The sequence below is a fragment of the Neospora caninum genome, chromosome VIII (genome assembly GCF_000208865.1).
Source record: "Neospora caninum Liverpool complete genome, chromosome VIII".
Taxonomy (NCBI): domain Eukaryota; phylum Apicomplexa; class Conoidasida; order Eucoccidiorida; family Sarcocystidae; genus Neospora; species Neospora caninum.
Window position 1 is genome coordinate 3969861 of NC_018395.1, and position 19999 is coordinate 3989859.

Here is a 19999-nt window from a genome sequence, read left to right on the forward strand (position 1 = left end):
CTCTCTCGGACGAGCAGGAAGAAAAAGTTCGAGAATTCAAAAAGAGTGTTAGACACTTCAAACACCAACTCGAATGCAACTACGCTGTCCAAACCCAAACTCTGAACCAGGTTTGTAAACGTATATTTGCAAGCGGATACATTTGCGCATACGTGAAGACATGTACGCGCGTCCAACTGCATAAACAGTACTGACTTCAGCCCTATTTGTCATTGAATATAGAATCACTCATGTGGTGCCTTTCCAAAATCCATCGCTGTGTACCTGTGCATATACTTACGGCTGTTGTAGAAAGGGACTGGCATTCGCAAATGCGTATATGTACGTCTTGGTGTTGCATGCACATTTCTTAACCTGAGCGGCTGTGCGTTCGCTCTTGAATTTCGTCTTTCTCTATCTGCGTATGTATGTTTGCTGACGTCGTCCTGCAGATGCGACTCGCTACCGAGTCTCTCCCAGAAGAAGAACGCGGTCACACGCTTCAGGAATACATTCAAACGTATGCGGAGGCTCTCTGTGAACACCTGCGGGTGAAGAGGACTCCCACGGGCCTTGAGCAATACGAATTTATTCAGGTGTGGCTTTTGCTCTAAAAAAATTGCGTCCGAGGCCAGAAACTTCCGGGGACGACACGGCAGCCCGACTGCCGGGTGTCTCTTTAACGCGTATTCTACAGCTCGAGAGCCCGGATGAAGCATCCTTGGGAACGTACATTTGCCTTTATTGGCGAAGCACAATTGACTTTTTATTTCGGAATATAGTAGCCCTTGTTTCTCTAAAGGTTGCGGAACAGCAGGTTGCCCGGCTGAAAAGATCGGTTTCTCACTTCGACGGATTTCTGCGCAGACACTCGGCCACGGCGGCTTCGGCGCTGTCTATCTGGTGAAGCGGAAGACCGACGGACGGTATTTTGCGCTCAAACAGGTAGTGCAGGCCCTGAAAAATCCACAAATACAAAACGTTTCGCCGACAGGGGATGAAACCAGTGATGTTCAATGAGGTGGGAAAAAAGTATTCTGAGCCCACACGACACCGTATATATATATATATATATATATATATATACGTATGCCGACGTGCACACATGTGTTTATACGTCTCTGTATAGAGTTGTAAGAGTGTAATATGTATCATATCTCTGCGTAGGTCCATAACGGGTTCCTGTGTTCTTGTTATGTATAGACAGATGTGCACATTTGCAAGGATCATCTGTGCCTCCTCCCGTATAACCATGTCTACGTGTACCAGATATGCATTCAATGGTATATCAGGGAATGTGCATGTTGGCACAGCCCGTGCTTGGAGGCGAAGCAGCCTGTCCTTTCCGCGTAGCATTGAGGGTCTGTGGTTCGTGGCGTTCATCTTCGCAGGTTCCCAAACGGAAGGTGTTGAAGGCGTCGTCTCGTGAACGGCAGTTTGCGGAGCGCAACTTTCTCTCTGCCTGTAAATGCCCGTGCATTGTTCAACTGCATGCAACCTTCCAAGACGAGCTTTTCTTGTACCAAGTGGTTGAGTTCCTTCAAGTGAGGCAAATTAAAGTGCCGGCGTGAGAAGAAATTGAGCCTCCCGAGGAGGGCTTAGCAGTGATTCTCGAGAGATTCGTGCTTGGTGTGGGGAGCGAAGGCAATATGCCCATTCTTGTGCATACGCACGGCGACCCGCATGCATCCCCGGTGGCCGCAAAGAGAGAGACTCGCACAACATGCGCATACGAAGCGGTATCCAGAAACACGTGAATATACATATAACACCATGAATTCTCATGCACGCAAGCACCTATATATATATATATATATATATATATATACATACATACAGATATATTTGGATACTGACAAAAAAAACTAACAAGCTTGGATGCTGTTTTCCATTACTTCTTTTTTCTCGAATGCACCCGCTTATCAACGCGTTTTGGGGAAGTGTCGCCCTCACGCCTTCGCCCATTTCAACTCGCCTTCCTCTCCTGTCTTGAAAACTCACGAACCGTCGTCTTCTTTCATTCAGGGCGGGAGCATGATGCACTACATGCACGCCAAGCAGAAATTCCCCGAAGACGTCGTCAAACTATGCATCGCCGAGCTCGTCCTTGCAGTGAAGGAAGTCCATGACGTAAGCACCTCTCTCCGCAAACTACACTTTGCGCACAGCTTATTTGAACCTAGCTAGGTATATACATATTTATGCACGTATCTACCTGTACGTAAAATGGCGCATACCCTCATACATCTAGGCGTAGCTAAGTAAGGACCGGGGCCCTATATCCCATCGGCAGACGCTAGACTGAGAGCCCCGTTTCTGCAGAAGGGAAGAAAAGCTGAGAAAAAATAATCTCTTCTGAAATTTGACCAACCTATATATATATATATATATATAGACATTTATATATGTAGGAATAATTGTGTACTGACCGATCGTCCTCTCTGTGTCTGATACATTGTGTGGTTCTGGGACTGGCTACACTCTAGGCATCTGGGCTGGTGTCCACATCGGCCGCCTGGCTTTAAAATGGTTGTGAAGATGGAGAGACGTCGACCGACCAGATTTGCTGCTTACAGTCACCACTGGCGAGGCGGTACATACACCGTCGCTCAAAACGTTTCGCTGTGTGATTTATTTGTAGAAGAATTACATCCACAGAGATATTAAGCCGGACAACATCGTCTTCACTCGAGATGGTCATCTGAAGCTCCTCGACTTTGGACTCGCGAAGTTCGCTCCTCACGTCTTCCACTTCGCCTCGTTAGCAGGCAGCCCGTGAGGAGCCGAAACCGTAGACGTGAAGGAAAAAGATGCGCTTTGTTTCTCGGCGGTGTCATCGAATACATACAGTGGTGTACTTACACATTCGCATGCGTCGCGTTCTCCCTTCTGTCATAAATGTTGGATGGAGGAAAGCAAACGAAGAAACCATGTTCTTGTCAGCAAACGTACAAATATCTATACTTACATGTATATACGCACATGCATATGTCAATGCATAGGCACTGGCAGAAAGAGCAGCCTACGATATATCAATATATTTGTATATCAGTATTCGGTTGGTCGCGTAGGCCCACACGGCAATTCCTCCATATTTAGATGTGTAGGACGTTTTTTTCCTGTGTGGTAGGGAAGGTGCCCACGTGTACCACGGGGCTCGTTCCGAAGCTGTTCCTACGAACAGGGACAAGAGAGCTGCACGATTTTAGTTATTGATTTCTCGTATGACGAAGCTATGAAGAAGGTGTAAACCTGGACCATGAACCTCGCTTTTGAGGCCGATGGCCTTCGCCGTTGGGTGCGGGTCTTGCCACGCTTAAAAGGCCTCCCGTGTATGTGCTTCGGAACTTCAAGAACTCTTCTGCTTCCTGCCTCTCTCCTCTCTGGGTTCCTAGATACCGTCCACATTGCTGTTCGTCCACATCTGCCGACGGCACGGCGCATTCCGGCATGACAACGGCCAGCACCTCGGCGAGTCCACATCCTCTGGACCCGACTTGCAATCCTTTTTCGCCCGTGAAGGTTTTGGGGCGGCATCTGCCTCGTACCTCCTTATCTCCAAACGGTCAGGACACAGACGCCTACGCACACATCTTTGCTCGACACACGCCCATAACACACATGTAAAGACACAGAGTCGTCATTTTTGTTGCTGCGTCGAAGGCGAGGACTTGGCACACATGAGGTCACAGAGAGTATCTCGTCGAAATTCCCGTACGAGTGAGAAGTGAAAGTTAAAGAGCGACTGTCGACAGTAACTCAGTCAGGAGTTTACTCATGAACGCCTAAACAACCCTACGCAGATACGAGAAATGCTCATTTCCGAAAAACTCAATGTACATATGCACATTGCATATATATATATATATATATATATATATACATATACAAACAAACACCCAGATGCAAATATATATATATATATATATATATATATATATATAGTGTCGATGGAAGTGCATTCCTACAGCACGAAAGCGGCAGACAGAAAGAGAGACACAGAGCACAAGACAGGGGGGCGTGTAAAGGGTTGCATGAATGAACTGCATTAATATGTAGGAGGAAGCATATGCTATGCATGAAAGCGGGTTGGCGCGGCGTGGTGTTTGCGTCTTTGCTCATGTGTGAACACTGCACAGTGCCAATGGGAATACGCATATTCGGTAGGTTACGGACCAAAGCCGGTTCCAGAAATGATGCTTCCGCTTCTGATTGCTAACGCGTGCCTGTCTACATGCAGGTCTCGACGAAGGCTGTTGCAAATGTCTCCACATGCAACACGAGGAAGAGCTGTCTGGAGATGGAAATTTGAATCGGCCATCTGATACGTTGCTACGCTCCATCTGCGGCACTCCGATGTACACCGCTCCAGAGGTCCTCAGGTAAGCACCATCCCGGCCAAGACACACAACGTCGTGATTTCATACACCAATATCAATCCTTGTCGACAGGTCCAGCGTGCATCTAATTGCACATGCGACGCATTCCGACCAGCGTCTTCTCCACAAGAGCAATAAAATAGGTAGCTATGCACAAATAGATGAATATTTGCCTTTGCGTATCGATAGAATGCTCCCGATGAACCGAGCGGCACCTTTCGGTCTCGAGGCTCAAGCTGCCGGTACTCGTCCTTTCTGGAGTTACATAACCAAACACTACGCTGTCGATGCCTAGAGGTATTTTCAGAGATCTACGTTTCGCAACTGCACACGGGTAAACATCCAAACCCTAAACCCTGCATGTGTAACCTGCGGCCCCCACGTGGAAGCCAGGAATACATCTACTTGTTTATGCGCTTACGTTTATGCCTACATATATATATATATATATAGATAGATAGATAGATAGATAGATAGATAGATAGATAGATAGATAAATAGATAGATAGATATAGATATAGATATATGGCCAGTGATGTGTGGCATTGGACTTGTGTATAGTTGTTCCTCCCCTGTTCCGCTGGTGATCGCGCGTGTTTTGCCTGCATGCAAACCCCTTCAGAGGCGAGGGCTACGATCATTCCGTAGATTGGTGGTCTGTGGGCGTCGTGATGTTTGAGATGCTCTACGGAGGCATTCCTTTCTGCCCGCCGCCCAAATATCGAGGAGATGTCGCGACATTTGTCAAAGTCCAAGTCACCAATCACGCCCTTGTGTGCCCGTAAGCTGCCGCTCAGAACATTCTCTTCCAGTTGAGTTCAAAACGTGGGAGTGCTCATACAGATGAAATGGATACAGCCAGATACGTCCATGTCCGTTCGGTCTGCGAATGTAAGGGAGAACAGTCTCGCGTTCTCCAGGCGCGGTGATGCAGTCTGCTTATCCTTTCGCCAACCTTGCGGATGCGCTTTCGCCTGGTTTCCTTACGTTTTCGTCTGCGGGCATTTCCGTTCCTGTCCTCCGGGTCCGTCTTATCTCTTTGCTTCACTTGAGCGTTTTCTCGCGCGCGTGGCCTCTCTGTTCCAGAATTCCCTACCCGTCGCCGATCTCGAGTGTCCTTTCGCCGGAGTCCATCAGCATGATGCAGAGGCAAGCTGCCTGGCGGAACTACAAACAAAGTCGTTCCATCTCTGTCTTCTTTCGTTTCTTCGTTTGTGTGTGGACGAAGACCTCGGGTTCCGTTTGTACCTCTAAAACAGCAGAACACAGAAAAGTGCATCCGAAAGCCCCCTGCCATCAGCACACTCTCTGCACTGTTGTTGTCCTTAGCAGTCCCTCGTGGGTTTTTCCGCAAGAGAACATAAAAATTGGGGAACCGCTCGTCATCTGCGCGTCCCTGACACCCTTCCAATAGGGCGTTGGAAAAAAAGCTATAACTGTTGACTATCCTCGCATCCCACGCATTCGGTCTGCCTGTCGACAAAGTTTTTCTTGCCTATCTGGGGGACAACTGCTAGCAAAAACGGGCAAGAACAGAGTTCCTTCGGCACGGTAGCTCTGCGCTGTAGACGCAAAGGAAAACCGATGTTGTTCCCGTTCAGCTACGCGATCTATGACGCGTCAGGTTTATCCGAGCTTCTCGTTTTTGAGGTTGCTTGTGTAGGGCCGGTGCACGCGTCTGTTGGTAACCTCCCATTACTGTTTGCTCTTTGTTCACCATTGGCCCCGTTTCCGCCGCGTAGTCCATTCAATACCAGCTGAAGGCAAGTTACGCGGGGTGTAAAAGACACTTTGCTTCCTTCGCTTGTTTCTTGCCTCTCCACTGCGGCTTCGAATGCAGTGCGCAAAACAGGCATGTCTTACAGAGGCCGCGTACCGGCTCATACGAACAATCCAGATTTTTCTCTGGTGTTCCTCAGCCTGGTGTGCGAACCGGAAAACCGTTTCAAGAGCGCCGCGAAGATCATGCAGCATCCCTGGTTTGATGGCGTTGACTGGGGTATGATTCACCGCGTAAAATCGCCCCTCTGTGAAGACACTGAACTGTACGCACAGCGCCACTTCCCCCTCATCGACTCTCCTTTCGAGTCAGTAGACAGCGTGGACCAAAATGGAAGCACCGGCGGTGGAAGCGATGCAAGGGCTCAAAATGCAAAGTCGGCTGTCGACGGCGCTGGAAACAAAGGACGCGAAAAGGGACAGGCGGTCAGCCGGCCCAAACCCGCCGGCGCTTCAGCGTCCTCAGAGGTCAGAAAACTGAAGCAGAAGACTATATCCAAAGGCACGCACGCAGACATGTGCATGCTTTCAGGCCCTACCACACCGAACCACGCGCTCAGATATATATATATATATATATATATATATATACATGCGTATATGTACATGCACGGAAGTCCAGTTCCGTAGTTGTATCTAGCAAGTGACGGTCGGCCGCCCTTATGTTTGCCTACCGATGTTCGCTTGAATGCCTCTCGCTGGATGATTTGCTGTATCAACCTGTTTTTCTTTCTGGCCCTGTAGCATTCTTTGCTCACACTTTTGTAATCCACCCATTCGTACACGTGGACATGCATACGTTCATAATGTCGGAGAGGAACGTGCCAAGACTGCCACGACAAGCCGTGAAGCGGATGCAAACACATTAACAGTTATACAAATGGAAATTGACACACAAGAAAAACTACAAATTTATCCATATATATATATATATATATATATTTATGAGCCACAAGCGACTGGATTTCATAAGGCATGCTCTTGGTGTCTTGTCACCACATGTGCCCACGTCCCCTCGCCTTCCTCCGCTTCTTTCTTCTGACGCCTCTCCATTTTAGCGGACTACGTGTCCTTGGCCAGTCCCTTTCCCACATACAGAATTCAGGGACAGATGTCAGGGTCGTCTCCATTTCTCTTTAGTTCCCGTCTTTTGTTCCTTCGTGCCTCGCAGCCCGACCTGCTCTTTTCTCGCTACGAGTTCAACCGGCGTGCCATAGAGACGTTGCCGACTTTCAGCAGGGTTCTCCAGAGAAATGCAAAGAAGCATTTTAATTCCAACGCCCGTGACTGTTCGGTCTCCCCGTCGCCTTCGTCGCGCTCGTCCGGGGGAGTTGGACTCGCAAACGGCGCCGGCTACGCTGGGTCCGCAGGCGTCTCGTTTTCGCCTGATCCGAAGCGCTGTGAACTGGCGAGAGAAGAAGAACAGCTCGAGGCCGAAGAGCGAGGGCGTGCGGAGATTATCTTTGCCCAAGACGGACAGCATGCGCAGCCGAAAGAACACACAAAGGGAGACGGCGAGACTCCGCCTTCACCGGACAGCGCCGAGACGGCGGTTCCGCACGCTTTCACCAGGGAACGTGAGCGCGAAAAAAACAGAGAAGCCCACAGTTTGCACGGTGTATCTTCGGAGTCTGCAGAGAGGGACGAGGCGACACCTGGTGAAAACTCGCTGGTTCCCGACTCCCCCGACGAGCGCGAGGCAGAATAGCGGCAGAGCAGAACACGCGCAACGAGATCCGAAACGACAGCGACGGACGGCTAACTGGGGATCCAGAAAGCAAGGAGGACTCGTGTTTCGTTGCTGGATGAGCGCGAAAAAAAGACGGAGGCGGAGACGTGCATGGGCAAGAAAGGCGTCGCGCGTGGAGAAGCGGAACCTGAGCCAGGCAGATGCTGTGAAGGCGTCAGATACGCATGGCGGAAAGCCCAGAGGCGGATGGTTCACTTGAACGCGCTCGGAGAGTTAGAAGACGAACATTCTTCTCACGCATACCGGAGCGAATGTCAAGGCAAACACGCGGAAAACGTCGCCGTGAAAAACTACAGATGAAGGGAAAAGGGCGCCTACGGGCATTTTTTGTTCGTTTTGCCGTGTTCCTCATAGATGGTCAAGTTCCTCTCAGCAGCCCGCCTGTTGACCTCTCGCATGTTCCACAACCCATTGGATCGAAAGTTACAGAAAACACACAGCCCTCTAAACCATATATATATATATATATATATATATACGCGTGCGTACTAAAATGTACATGTAGGCCTGTATATCGTTGGATAGCCGGCTGTGTGTACGTCTAGAAATATGCCGTTGCGTGAAGTCACAGGTGCCGCCTGCATGGTGTTTGTGTGTCAGTTAACCGCGAAACGCGTGGGAAAAGTAGGATCCTTCTCACGTTACGTGAGGCGTGTAGGTGAGAAGAGGGAACCTTTTGACGGAACGCGTCAGGCGATATCCGTAGACCTGCCTCCCATAGACTGTCCACTGCCGTAGGGATAAACTGTATGCGGCCGAACACGTACCGTTCCACGAAAACCTATGTAGAACTGCCTTTCCTCTCATCATCCCGCGGAGTGAGCAAATGCCAAGCGTGGGAGACCCAGAGAGTCTCATGTGCGTGCGGTCGACAGGGAACCTTTTCTCGGTGTACAGCCGGCGGAAAGTCGAAGGCCTCCACCCGTCACGAAGTGGCCGGAAGCGTCAAACTCGAGAGCGCTTTCCCGCAACAACTCCGTCACAAACGGTGCATCGCACATACACGCACGAAGCATTCGAAAACCGAGCAGAAGTGGTGAAGAGAAACTCTCGCTTCTCAAGGCGCGTGGTACATCCGCAACTGGTTTGGTCTCGGACACCCGTCACACCGGTCGAAATGTCGTTTCGGTTAAAAAAGAGCGGCACGAAGTGAATGCTCACAGCTCGACACGAGTGTCGCCCACCTTGGCTACTTGGAGGATACTACGTATCTGATGTAACATTAAAACGATTCTTTGTATTACATTTTATATTGCCTTTTATAGGTAGGGATGTAAAGGTGCTCAGGGTCTAACCGTCGGGCCATCTCGATCCTCATATTCAAAGATAATTCTATTTTTAAAAGTTTTAGATAAACGACATGTGAAGAGTCGGACCAACTTTCACGCACGACGATAATTACCCGACAAGGATTTTCCTACCTTTGGACCGTCATCATACAGCCACCGCAACTAAAAAACCAAAGTTATAAGATGAATTTAGATTTAGAGCACACCGATAAAAGACAAGGTGTGCCCGGAATAGACTCATGGATATACTGAGTGTTCTCGAAACCGTGCTAACACAATAGAACTTGGATCCGGTAAACAAAGACATTCAAGATCTAAACCTGTAGTCCAGCTCCCGAGAGACGCCGAGCTCCGTTTTCGTTTTTCGTGTGATCTGTCTCGAGATTCACCGGACGCTCTCTCACAAGGGGAGAGTGAATGCGTCGCTTTCCCGTTTGCTGAGTGTTTCCTTGTCTAGGCAAGGAAGTCCAAGGTGTGGACTGTGGATGGGTTGGGAACTCTACCGCAGTTTCTTAGAGCAGAAAAAGGCCCTTTCAAGCTCAAGCGCGCTGTTCACGCGGACCCACAGCGATCTGCTGCTCCGAGAGGAAAGGCAAACGCTTCACTCGTAAACGGGACTGCCGCGTCGAACAGGAGAAGGACTGGAGTCGCGACTCTCGCGCCTGTGCCGGTCGTCTTTGGAACGGCTGCAATCTTTGCTTCGTTCATTCCCTCGTGGCGAGGGTCTGCAGCGAAAAACGGGGAAATTCGCACGGGGCAAACCTCTGGCCGCATGAGGGCCAGGAAGGAAAACAGAACGCCCAGAAGATGGCAGAGAAAACCGACGATCGAGTGCCGACAGTCAGCTGCGGGTCTCCTATCCGCGAATGAAAAACCACGAGAAGGGTCCATCGGTGACACTAGCACATGGACTTGAAAATGGGTTGTGTTGAGGCAGCCGCGCACCAGCGACGCAGCGGGAACCGCAAACATCGTCCTCATTCTTACGTACAAAACTCTATACATTCAGATATACACAACTAGAGAGAGGGAGGGAAGAACATCACCGACAGCGAATTAGAGTTGAACCGGTTCCTGTCTCACCGGTAACGCGCCAGCGCTTCTTCCAGCTCTTCAACTTCTTCCTTCGGAGGCGGAACATACACGCCCTGAGATGACAGGACCACAGAATTCTCAGCATTGTCAACAGTTGACGGTCCGCGTTTAAACCGGAAACAGACACAGACGCGCGTTTCGTGTCGGGCGTTTCTGCGGCACCCCACGTCGAGGTGACTGGCCGTTGATCTCCATCCTGTTTTTTTGGTCACTCGGCGAATCAAAACCCTCTACCTTTACGCTTTTATGAATTAATAGATATGCACATATGTATCACGCAAAGCACGTAACGGATTCAATGATAGGTTCTCACCATCCATCGCCCTCTCAGGTAAATCTCTTCCTATTCACTTACACCTGCCTTTCATTGCATATTTTGCCCGAACTGTTTAGCTATGACGCCCCGGTCTCGGCAACACAACACTGGCCCCATCCCTATACACCCGACGTCGTCAACTCTATCCACGATGTGTGAAATGCCTGTCTCCTTGCGCCTCCAAACTCCGTTTCTTCCAACAAAAGGAAGCAAATAAAAGCCGAGGCCTGCTTGCATGTTTCTCCTCGAGAGGTTCAGAGAGAAATCAACCTTTTGTCGTTTCTCGCTTCAACCGCTGGGTGCTTGCAGATGCACGCGGCTGTGAGAAGAAAGCAACGTACCCCTGCCCGCGAACGCCACTGGCCTTTTCGCGTGTCCCACACAGTCGGCGGTCGAACGCGCTCAGGAGAAGGACTTCGCTCGTGGAACCTAAAAACAACGGAAAAAGATATCCAGGAAAAAGGAGCAATGGATCTACAAATGTGTCACACCTGACATCTCGCCAGCACAGATATATATATATATATATATATATATATATATACGTGGACGAGGTTGGACGTGGTCGATACGCAGTTGTATACCAGTGCTTCTAATCACGTATTTTGGAGACCGCGAGACGAGGGGTACGCCTGGAGGCGACAGGCCGTGAAAAAACAGAAAAAGAGCACTCACCTGTCATGCCGCCATTGCTCACGGTCCACGTCATTGTCAGCCTGGCGCCGACTGCTGCTCGCACCCGAGGCTTCCCGGCGTCGTCTGGGCAGCGCGGCAGGCATGGGAAGAAAACGAAAAAGATGAGGGACGGCCAAAGACGCGCACGCAGATCGCGCCAAACAGAGAACAGCATTCGGAGAGGCGACAGGACGGGAAATCCAACATAGAGAGAGTGTCAGAGAGAAGTGCGACTGAATCGTAGAGAAGATGTGCAGGCAGGAGAGAAGCCCGAAGCGAGGTGGGTGGAGACGAAGCCGGCAATTGGTTCTTCGTTCCTGTCGAATGCACGTCTGAGGACGAGGCTGTGTGTGGGAGAGCGCACGCGCGCGTAACCCTAAGGGCCTTCCAAAGGAGAGAATAGTGAAAGTGACAAAAACCAGATAGGTGATGCCACATGCTGGAACGAAAGCGAGACGCAAAGAAGCTAATCGTCCCGGAAAGTGAGCGAGAGGTACCGTTTCAACTCCTGATAGCTCGCGCGATCATAGGCAGCAAAGAGGGGGTTCCTCGGTGCCCGAGGAGGGAGATTTGGAGACCTGAGACGAAACAGAACAGACGCGCCCGGACAGATCATATATCTGGCTGATGGTGCATTGGCGGCTAAATGCCTTCCTTTAAACATTTGTTTAAACCACTCAGAGGTCAAAAGTAATGCCACAAGGGGAGGCAGTTGGAAATACAACGACAGAATCAGACAGCGGCAACGACGGAGAAAGCGACAGACGAAAACGTGGCGCATGCATCCATTTGCTGGCGCCACTCACAAGAGACCAGCCTGGAGTCGGGAAAAGGAGAAACGGGCCAAAGGTCTGTCAGCGAGTTGAAAAGGAGAAACGGAAACTTTATCTTGCTTCAGAACCTCTGGCCGTTTTGCAGCCATCGCGAGAATCTGGCGCGAGGAAATGTGGCGCTGTGCCGAGACGAGGACCGCAAAGGAGACAAAAAACAGCGCAAAAAAGCACGTCCACCTCAAACCCGAAAGAGAGAGTCGACACCATGGCGAAGGCGAGAGAAGGAGCAACGCCAAGATCATCCCTGCGAATTTTGAAGGAGGGGCCTCGAACAGCACGTGCGCAGGGAACAGAACGAAAGCTCGAACGAGATGGCCCGTGCATGTTCCTCAGTGGCCCGAGGCTCCTCCTTACCGTTCGCAGTCTCTCCGTACTCTTTTCGCTCTCTCGCCTGCGTCAGAACCATCGCTCGACCGCTCGTCTTCGCTGTCGTGACGGCCTTCAGAAGACGAACTCCCCACCCGCTGCATGCGGTTGTGTGGTCTCTCCTCCGGAGTTGAAGTGCATGCTTTCTGTTTCCGAGAAGAGACATTTCCTTCGCGCCTGCCGGTGGAACGCCGTGCCTGGCCGATGGCGCGCCTTGGCTCTTTCGAACGCCTCTGTGATCGCTCCGCCTCGCTAGTGTCCCTCTCGACTGTATAGACACTGTCCGCTGAAGGCGTAGAGCTTTCTGAACTGCTAGCACGTTCACGAAAGCTTTTGCGCCTTTCACAGGAGGCCACGCTCCCCGCCCGTCTTTCCAGTTGACGGTGCCTTGCTTTCTGTCTCTCTCGTTCTCGCGATGGTGTCCGCGCCTTCGCATTCTCCGCTCGCCGTCTCTGGTCTGTTCCTGCATCTGGATGAGGACTCATCCCTCTGCTTAGAGCGTCTTCTCGTGTTTTTTCGGCCCTAGGGTGCTTACAGCTCGTCCGCGACCTCCTTGCTCTTTCTTCCTCGCAATCGTCTTGTCTCGCTCCTCGTTCAGGCTCTTCTTGTCTTTCATCTTTTGCCGATCGCGCCGAACTTCGCCCTCGCCAATGAGCTCCTTCATGGGGAGAGACACTCCGAGAAAGAGGTGCACAGCCTCTTCTCACGTGCGAGGAAGAGGAGAGAACAGAAGCGAACAGAGCGGAACAGGCTGAAGAAACAGACGAACGGGATGAAGAGGAAGAGGAAGACCGCGAAGAAGAGGTAGAGGAAGAACGCGAAGAAGAGGAAGAGGAGGAGGCGGGATCTGATCGTCGCGAGGAGTTTCCTTTTGGCAGATACGCGCGGACAAAGCGAAGGTAGGACGGTTGGCGTGTCTGAGAGGACGACGACACACGAGATGGAGAACTGACCCTCGTTCTCGATGCTTCCTCCCCCCCGCCGTGGAACAGACTGTTTCGGGGCTCCATTTTCAAAAAAACGGATCAACAGGAAACATTACAAGACAAAAGCGATCAAGCAACCCTTACGCCTCTTCTCCGAAGCGCATGCATTCGCTTCGTCCACCGTTTCCTCCTCTTCATGTCCATTTCCGGCCCTGTGCATGCCTCAGAGAAACAACCGTTCTCTATTTCTCTCTAGCATTGCTGCTTCCTAGAACTAAAGAAGGGAACATGTCGCCACGTACTAAACACCCATATAATATATATATATATATATATATTATAATATATATATATATATAAAGAGAGAGATAGCTAGATAGGTAAGCTCGATAGATAGAGAGAGGCATGTAGGTGGCTGTGCATGCGTTGGTTTTAGTGAAGAGGTCCATATGAGTATCTCCTCTTGAGGTAGAGAGTGTTTGTTGTTCAGAAGTTCGTAGCCGAAGGAGATGACGAAGACAGCACGATGAAACAAAACTAGGACGAGAAAGAAGGGCACGCGGAGACGGCGGAAGGCAGAAGAGAGAAAAGCCGAGCAGCTGGGCACTCCGACAGACTAGAGGGAAAGGACGAAGAAAGGGTGCTGAAAAGAGAAGAGAGAAAAGACAAGAGATGAGAGAAACTCAAAGGCAAAGAGGAATCTGTGTTTCCTCTGCGAATGGGCAAAAGACGGGCACGGTTGCTGAATTCGATCCTGTGCATGCGCGGAAAAAACGTGCGCATGCAATGTAATGTGCTCCACAGGAAAACGGAAATTGTCGTTTTGCTGCACACCGTCTCTGTTTTTTTGTGTTTGATTCGCTTCGAGCGACATTTTTTCTCTCATAAACTACAGCCTCGCAGGAGCGAACAGCCAAGGGGGAAACGTGACCGAGGACAGGTCCCGCCCGACCCTGGCAGCCGCCTCTCGCGTTGTCGCGCCGTCGTTAAACATCTAGGCTCTTCGAAAGGTGGCCTTTATTTGTTGAATCGACGTCGCCACATCAAATCGCCGAGACTCCTAAGCGGCAAAAGATTCAGAAGTTCCCTCAACATCCTCGATTTTCTCTGCCTCATCGGTGGTCTTCTTTTCGCGTGTCTCCGTGCCTCTCTCCTGTGTCCTCCGTCTTCCTTCCTGGATGGCGAGTGGGCTCTCTCTGCGGCGCGCGGGGTGTACGTACACCTCAGAGACCGCGAACGGGGAAGCCAGAGAGACGCCCAAGTGGGAAGGACAGGAGCGGCGGGGAATGGACTCACAATGTGACTCTTTCAGCGCCGAATCCATGATCCGTTCGCAGGTGGTGCCGTCTCCGGCGAAGAAAAGGAGTAGAGCACGAACAGAGAAGAATCCGGAAAGGGGACCGCATGAACCCACTTTGCCCCTGGCACCGAGTCTGTCATGAAGCCAGCGCCTCGGTTTCCGAAATGGCGTCGTCGTCTCGCAACGCCCCAGAGGGGTTTTCTCCGTCCCTGTTCTCCCCTCTGGTCCGCAAAACAAAAAGAGAGACTGATCGCTGTCACCCGTCTTCGGCCTCGCAGCTGCTCACCGATCATTCTTGTCTCTCGTCGCTCATAACCCGAAAGACTTTCTGTCTCGCGCTCGCTTTCGCTGTTCCTCTCGTCATCCTCCCACGGCTGCTTGCCGACGGCGTGCCGCGCTTGGCCACTCTCTTTTCCCCCTCTGTTCCCTCCTTTCTCTCTGCCGCAGTCGTCCTCCCCTTCCTCTTAGGCGCCCTCCTGGCCTTTCTCTCGCTTTTCCTTCCCAACTCGCTGGGGGCTCTCGCGTCCCACGGGAAAACGCGCGTCGCCGCCTCGTCCCCTCACGCAGCGGGCAATGCGCCCGCAGGCGGAACCGCGTCGTCGCGGGTTCGCCAGCTTCTGAGAAGAAGCAACGAGGAGCCGCGAGAGGCCGGGAGCGCAGAACGGGGGAGAACGGAAGGAATGGAGTCTCGTGTCTCTTCTGCCTCGCAGGGAAGCGCGCAGCACGCAATCGAGGGAGACACGCGGGAGGCTCCAGAGAGTCGCTTTCGCAGGAGAGCAGCTGCCCCGGAGACGCCAGAGGACGAGTCGCGTGGAGAGGGCGGGGTGCCCGTCGGAGAGAGAAGACGAGGCACAAGGGCAGCCAGGGACACGGCGCAGGCGAGTCGTCTGGAGGATGGGAGAAGGCCAGTGGATCCACGAAGCCAGCAGGAGAGCGGAGAGAGCAAAGGGGGGGGAATGCGAGACGGCGAGCCTCTCCCAATTCCGCACAGACTCCACACAGAGGATCCTCTTTCCAGTGCGACCTGGCGGGGTCGCGTGTCGCGGTTTCTCCTCACGCCTGTGAGCAAAAGACTGTTTTTCCACTTTTATCTTGTGGGCGTTCTTGTTTGCCTCGTGGTTCTCTTGGCGCTCTCTTTGTCTCTCGCGAGATGGCGGCTGTGTCTCCCAGAGGCCAACATGCGTGCACCGAGCTTCGCTTCTCGAGCGTTTCGGGAAGATCCTCAAGCAGACTGTCCTTCCGACGGCCACGGCGCACAAGAAGCGACGCGAACACAAACGTTTGGAGACGCGCAGGGCGCGACGCTTGCTGAAACCGCGCAGGATCTCTCCAGCTGTCCCGCTTCCTCGCGCGGCTCCACCGGGGCGCATGCAGGCGCCAGCCCCGCGGCTTCGGAGCAAGAAAGCCCGGTGGAGGCGTTCGATTTGCTTTCGCCTCTGGTCCTCTTTTTCGTCCACTGTTCTCGGCGGCTCCTGGAGCAACTGTTTGTCGTTCGACCGCATGCGGCTGCCTCGCAGATGACTCTCGCCGCGTACCTCCTCGGCGTCGGGTGAGCGAAGCTGCAGGCGAAGGCGAAGGCGCGAGAAGAGAACGACATATTCGAAAGAGGCAACTCGAGATCGTGGAGAGACTCCCACCGTGTCGAAGAGAAGCGGGGAAGAAAACAAGGAGGCGCGCGGGAGGCGATGGCAGGGACAAGTCCACGAGCGAGGCAGGGATATCCAGAAACCCAAACACACAGAAACACGATTCGGGTACCCGAATCAGGACACCCAGCCGCAGCCGTGACACGCTCACCGGCCGGCATATATGTATATATATATATATATATATATATATGTATGTATATGTATGAGTAGGATTACTGGGAGTGTGCAAAAGTGTTGTCGTTTTGCGTTTGTACATTTCTCCACAGAGGCTGTCTCTGGCTTCACACGTTTCACTGATGCGAACCGAATGCGGATCAATCCGGGACATCTGTGTCACGAGAAGCGTGTTAGGCCCAGGTGTGTCGTGTTTCTTTCTTTCTCTGTTTTCTGGGACTTGCAGCTTTTACCTCGCTGTGCCGCTCGCTCTGGGCCTCGGCAGTCTTCGCGCAGTGCCTTCCCTGTCTTCGCGTTGCCTGGAGAAGGCGGTCTTGACGTCCTTGCCGTCGTTTTGTCTTCTCGCCCTGGCCGCTGAGGCCCTCGGCGAGGCTCTGGCGGCGCGCTGGGCTGCTCAGCCCGTCGCGAGTTTCGCGAGCCTCGTGGCCTTTCTCCTCATCAACTGGATCCAGGTCGGTGCGTTGTGTCGATGCGGATCCGCAAGAGAATCGACAAGAGGCGAAGCGGCAGGAAACGTACACATCTTTCGGACAAATCCGACAAGGTTGATGTCGCACGCAGACCGACAGAGCAAAAAACCACGAAAACACGTAAAACATCAGCCGCAGCCTCGGCCTCTCAATGTACTGAACGTGGACCCCCTTCCTCGCCTTATCGCTCCTGCGCGTGCGTGTGTCTGCGTCGGACTGTCTCTTTGTCCTCTCGCTCTCTCGCTCTCTCGCTCTCTCGCTCTCTCGCGCTCCCTCTCTGATTCGTGCCGAGCTCGACACACTGCTCGGAGTGTGCACGTTCTTATGCCGCTGCGTTCACCTTCCGGTTTCGTTCTTTCTCTGGCCTTCCGCAGCTGTATAGTCACCTTCGTCTTGCTCGCCTCCGCCCAGCCTCCTCGGCCGTGTCTCCTGACTCGCGGGCAACCGAATCGAAGTGTCGGAAATCCGAGACGATGCATGCGGCGCCGAGAGACGCGTCTGGGGCGTACGGCATTCCTCGGGGGGGACTCTTCGCCTTTGTATCTTGTCCACACTACTTGGCAGAGATTCTCATCTACTTCTACCTCTTCCTTCTTCTGCCGTCTTCGGAAATGTAAGCCCATTCTGTTGCACAGGGATCTACATGCATGCAGTTCTGTTGATACACATTCATGAGCCTGCAGACGTATCCGTGTCCATACATGAAACACACGCCTCTCTCTCTCTCTCTCTATATCTATATATATCTATATATATATATATATATATATATATACATATATATATATATATATACATATATATATATATATATAGAGAGAGAGAGAGAGAGAGAGGTACGTGTGCGTTTGGAACGACACCAGTGTGCAGGTGTTGTTGAATGGGTTGGTAGCTGTGTAGTCAGATTTTTGCTCTGCAATCGAATGCCGCTGTTCATTCTTGTCTTTGCGTGCGGCGGAGGTTTCGTCTTTTCTTTGTTTTTAGGCTGGCTTGCCTGGCGTTTGTGACTACGACAATGTTTGTGAACGGTACGTGCAAGCGCGTCTCGCAACTTATCGCCGGCGCCCTTCCTCTTCGTTTAATCGTTTACAATTTCCCTCTCAGTCACACGTCACGCAGGGTCTTCCCTCCGTATTTATCTATGTAGTACACAGAAAGCCTTGCAGGCAGATAAGCATGAATATATATATATATATATATATATATATATATGCCACGCGAGAGAGATGGAGTGGGTACGAAGGAGCGACCTTTACGCCGAGGCTTCGAATGGAACGTGCAGGATACTCTCTGGCGTTCTATTGTTTCACGCAATTCGTGTGCCTGTATGTTTTTGCCCGCACGTGAAATGGAGCGATATGCACGTATCATTTTGTTCGTGTTCATCCTGCATTCGGATCACTCTCCGTTTTTTCCCTGCATTGTGTTTCCCTCGCAGCTTCGAAAACGCATGCATGGTATCGGCGAACATTTGGAGACGAATATCCTCCGTAGGTCTTTTTTTCTCTTCGCCAATCATCCTATGCAAAATGCTTCTTCCTTTAAGTCGTTGCCTCCATCTGGGGGAGCATGTGCACACCTACTCATACGCATATATATATATATATATATATATATATATATATATATGAAGGATATGTTAATATATACGCCTGTTGATATGTGTTCATGATATGAATGCATCAATATAAATAGCTAGGAAGGAATGTCTCAGATCTCCCACACTCGCAGGGGGGTAGAGTGTTGCCGTGGTAGCGGTGTTCATATGTCTGTATTCCTCATGCACGCAGTCGCATAGCAAAAGTGTCTATCGGTCCATCGCTGCATATATATCTAAAGATACATATACATGTATATATATATATATATATATATATAAATTTGTGCGTATATGTAGCTGTGCGCTGTATTCTTGCACATGAAACTGTATCTGTGTGAGTCGAGTGTATCAATTGGATTTGCTTGCGTATTCTCAATGGTCCTCGCCACCGTGTCGCTTGCTTTCCAAAATGTCTTTCTGAGTTGCAAAGAGGCTCTGTCTGCAGATGCTGGGGCTCGTCGCGTTTCCCTTTTCTCTTTCCTGTGCATTACCAGAGCTCGTCGCGCGCTTCTGCCGTTCCTCTACTGACGAAAAACGTTTTTTCCGAGAATCCGCAAAACGGCGGAGCGCGCGTCTTTCCACTCGGATATTCCCTCCACCAACAGAGGTGCGGGAGGATCCACAGCGACGAGAAAAGCTCCACGCGAGTTTCAAAATTCTCCCACTGGAGGTCGAGGCAACGATGCCAATCAACAATTACATACATATATATGTATATATATCTATATGTATACATCTGTATATGCATATCGATACATATGTGTACATAAAAAAAACTACAGATGTACAGACACCTTCATATACGCGTTTATATATATATATATATGTATATACGCGTATGTATGTATATATATATATATATATATGGCTGCGGAAGGAGACTGCGTGTGAAAAGGCCCGAACGGGGGCGTCAGAAAGGGAGGAGGTAGACCCTTTGTGAGCGCGCCAGCAGGTGTTTGTCGCCAAAGAGCATCAAGGGATTTCTTTCTTATATCCATACTTATCTGCACAAAGATGGTTTTCATCTGCTTCGGGGCATGTCCAGAATATATTTGTATATATATTTATATGTACATATATATATAGTGTGTGTGTATAGTCGCTGACTGTGAAGACGAAGGCCGAGATACTCTTCTCTGCAGTCGAAGGCACTGGACCTTCACGTTTCTGAATTCTTTTTAGTGTGCCTGCACGCGCGACGACGCCCGGCTCTATCCCTTGGCACCGCCCACCAATACATCTTTATATATATATATAAAGATATATATATATATATAAAGATATATATATATATATATATATAAAGATATATATATATATATGTAGAATAAGAGAACCAAAACCACACGAGCGAATGTCGCTGTGGGAGGCGGCGGTGCGAGCGAGCAGTGTTCCGCGTCGCCAGGAAAAAATCCGGGA

At 50.9% G+C, this 19999-nt stretch overlaps 3 protein-coding genes across 3 annotated transcripts; 2 read left to right on the top strand and 1 right to left on the bottom strand.

The window, feature by feature from the left end:
* Positions 1–431: 431 nt before the first annotated feature.
* NCLIV_035070 (putative AGC kinase) lies at positions 432–7845 on the top strand (the record flags this gene model as incomplete). Its single annotated transcript, XM_003883708.1, has 9 exons — positions 432–575; positions 847–924; positions 1371–1523; positions 2005–2109; positions 2621–2754; positions 4119–4142; positions 4981–5139; positions 6278–6605; positions 7309–7845. 9 exons carry the CDS (start codon positions 432–434, stop codon positions 7843–7845), a joined length of 1662 nt encoding a protein of 553 aa, XP_003883757.1.
* A 1883-nt stretch (positions 7846–9728) lies between these two features.
* Positions 9729–13125, bottom strand: NCLIV_035080 (hypothetical protein; the record flags this gene model as incomplete). Its single annotated transcript, XM_003883709.1, has 6 exons — positions 9729–9901; positions 10260–10324; positions 10929–11016; positions 11263–11346; positions 12450–12534; positions 12997–13125. The coding sequence occupies 6 exons, from the start codon at positions 13123–13125 to the stop codon at positions 9729–9731; spliced, it is 624 nt and encodes a 207-aa protein (XP_003883758.1).
* A 1726-nt stretch (positions 13126–14851) lies between these two features.
* On the top strand, positions 14852–18474 carry NCLIV_035090 (3-oxo-5-alpha-steroid 4-dehydrogenase family protein, related; the record flags this gene model as incomplete). Its single annotated transcript, XM_003883710.1, has 5 exons — positions 14852–16236; positions 16737–16962; positions 17355–17593; positions 17965–18008; positions 18419–18474. The coding sequence occupies 5 exons, from the start codon at positions 14852–14854 to the stop codon at positions 18472–18474; spliced, it is 1950 nt and encodes a 649-aa protein (XP_003883759.1).
* Between the last annotated feature and the right edge of the window lie 1525 nt (positions 18475–19999).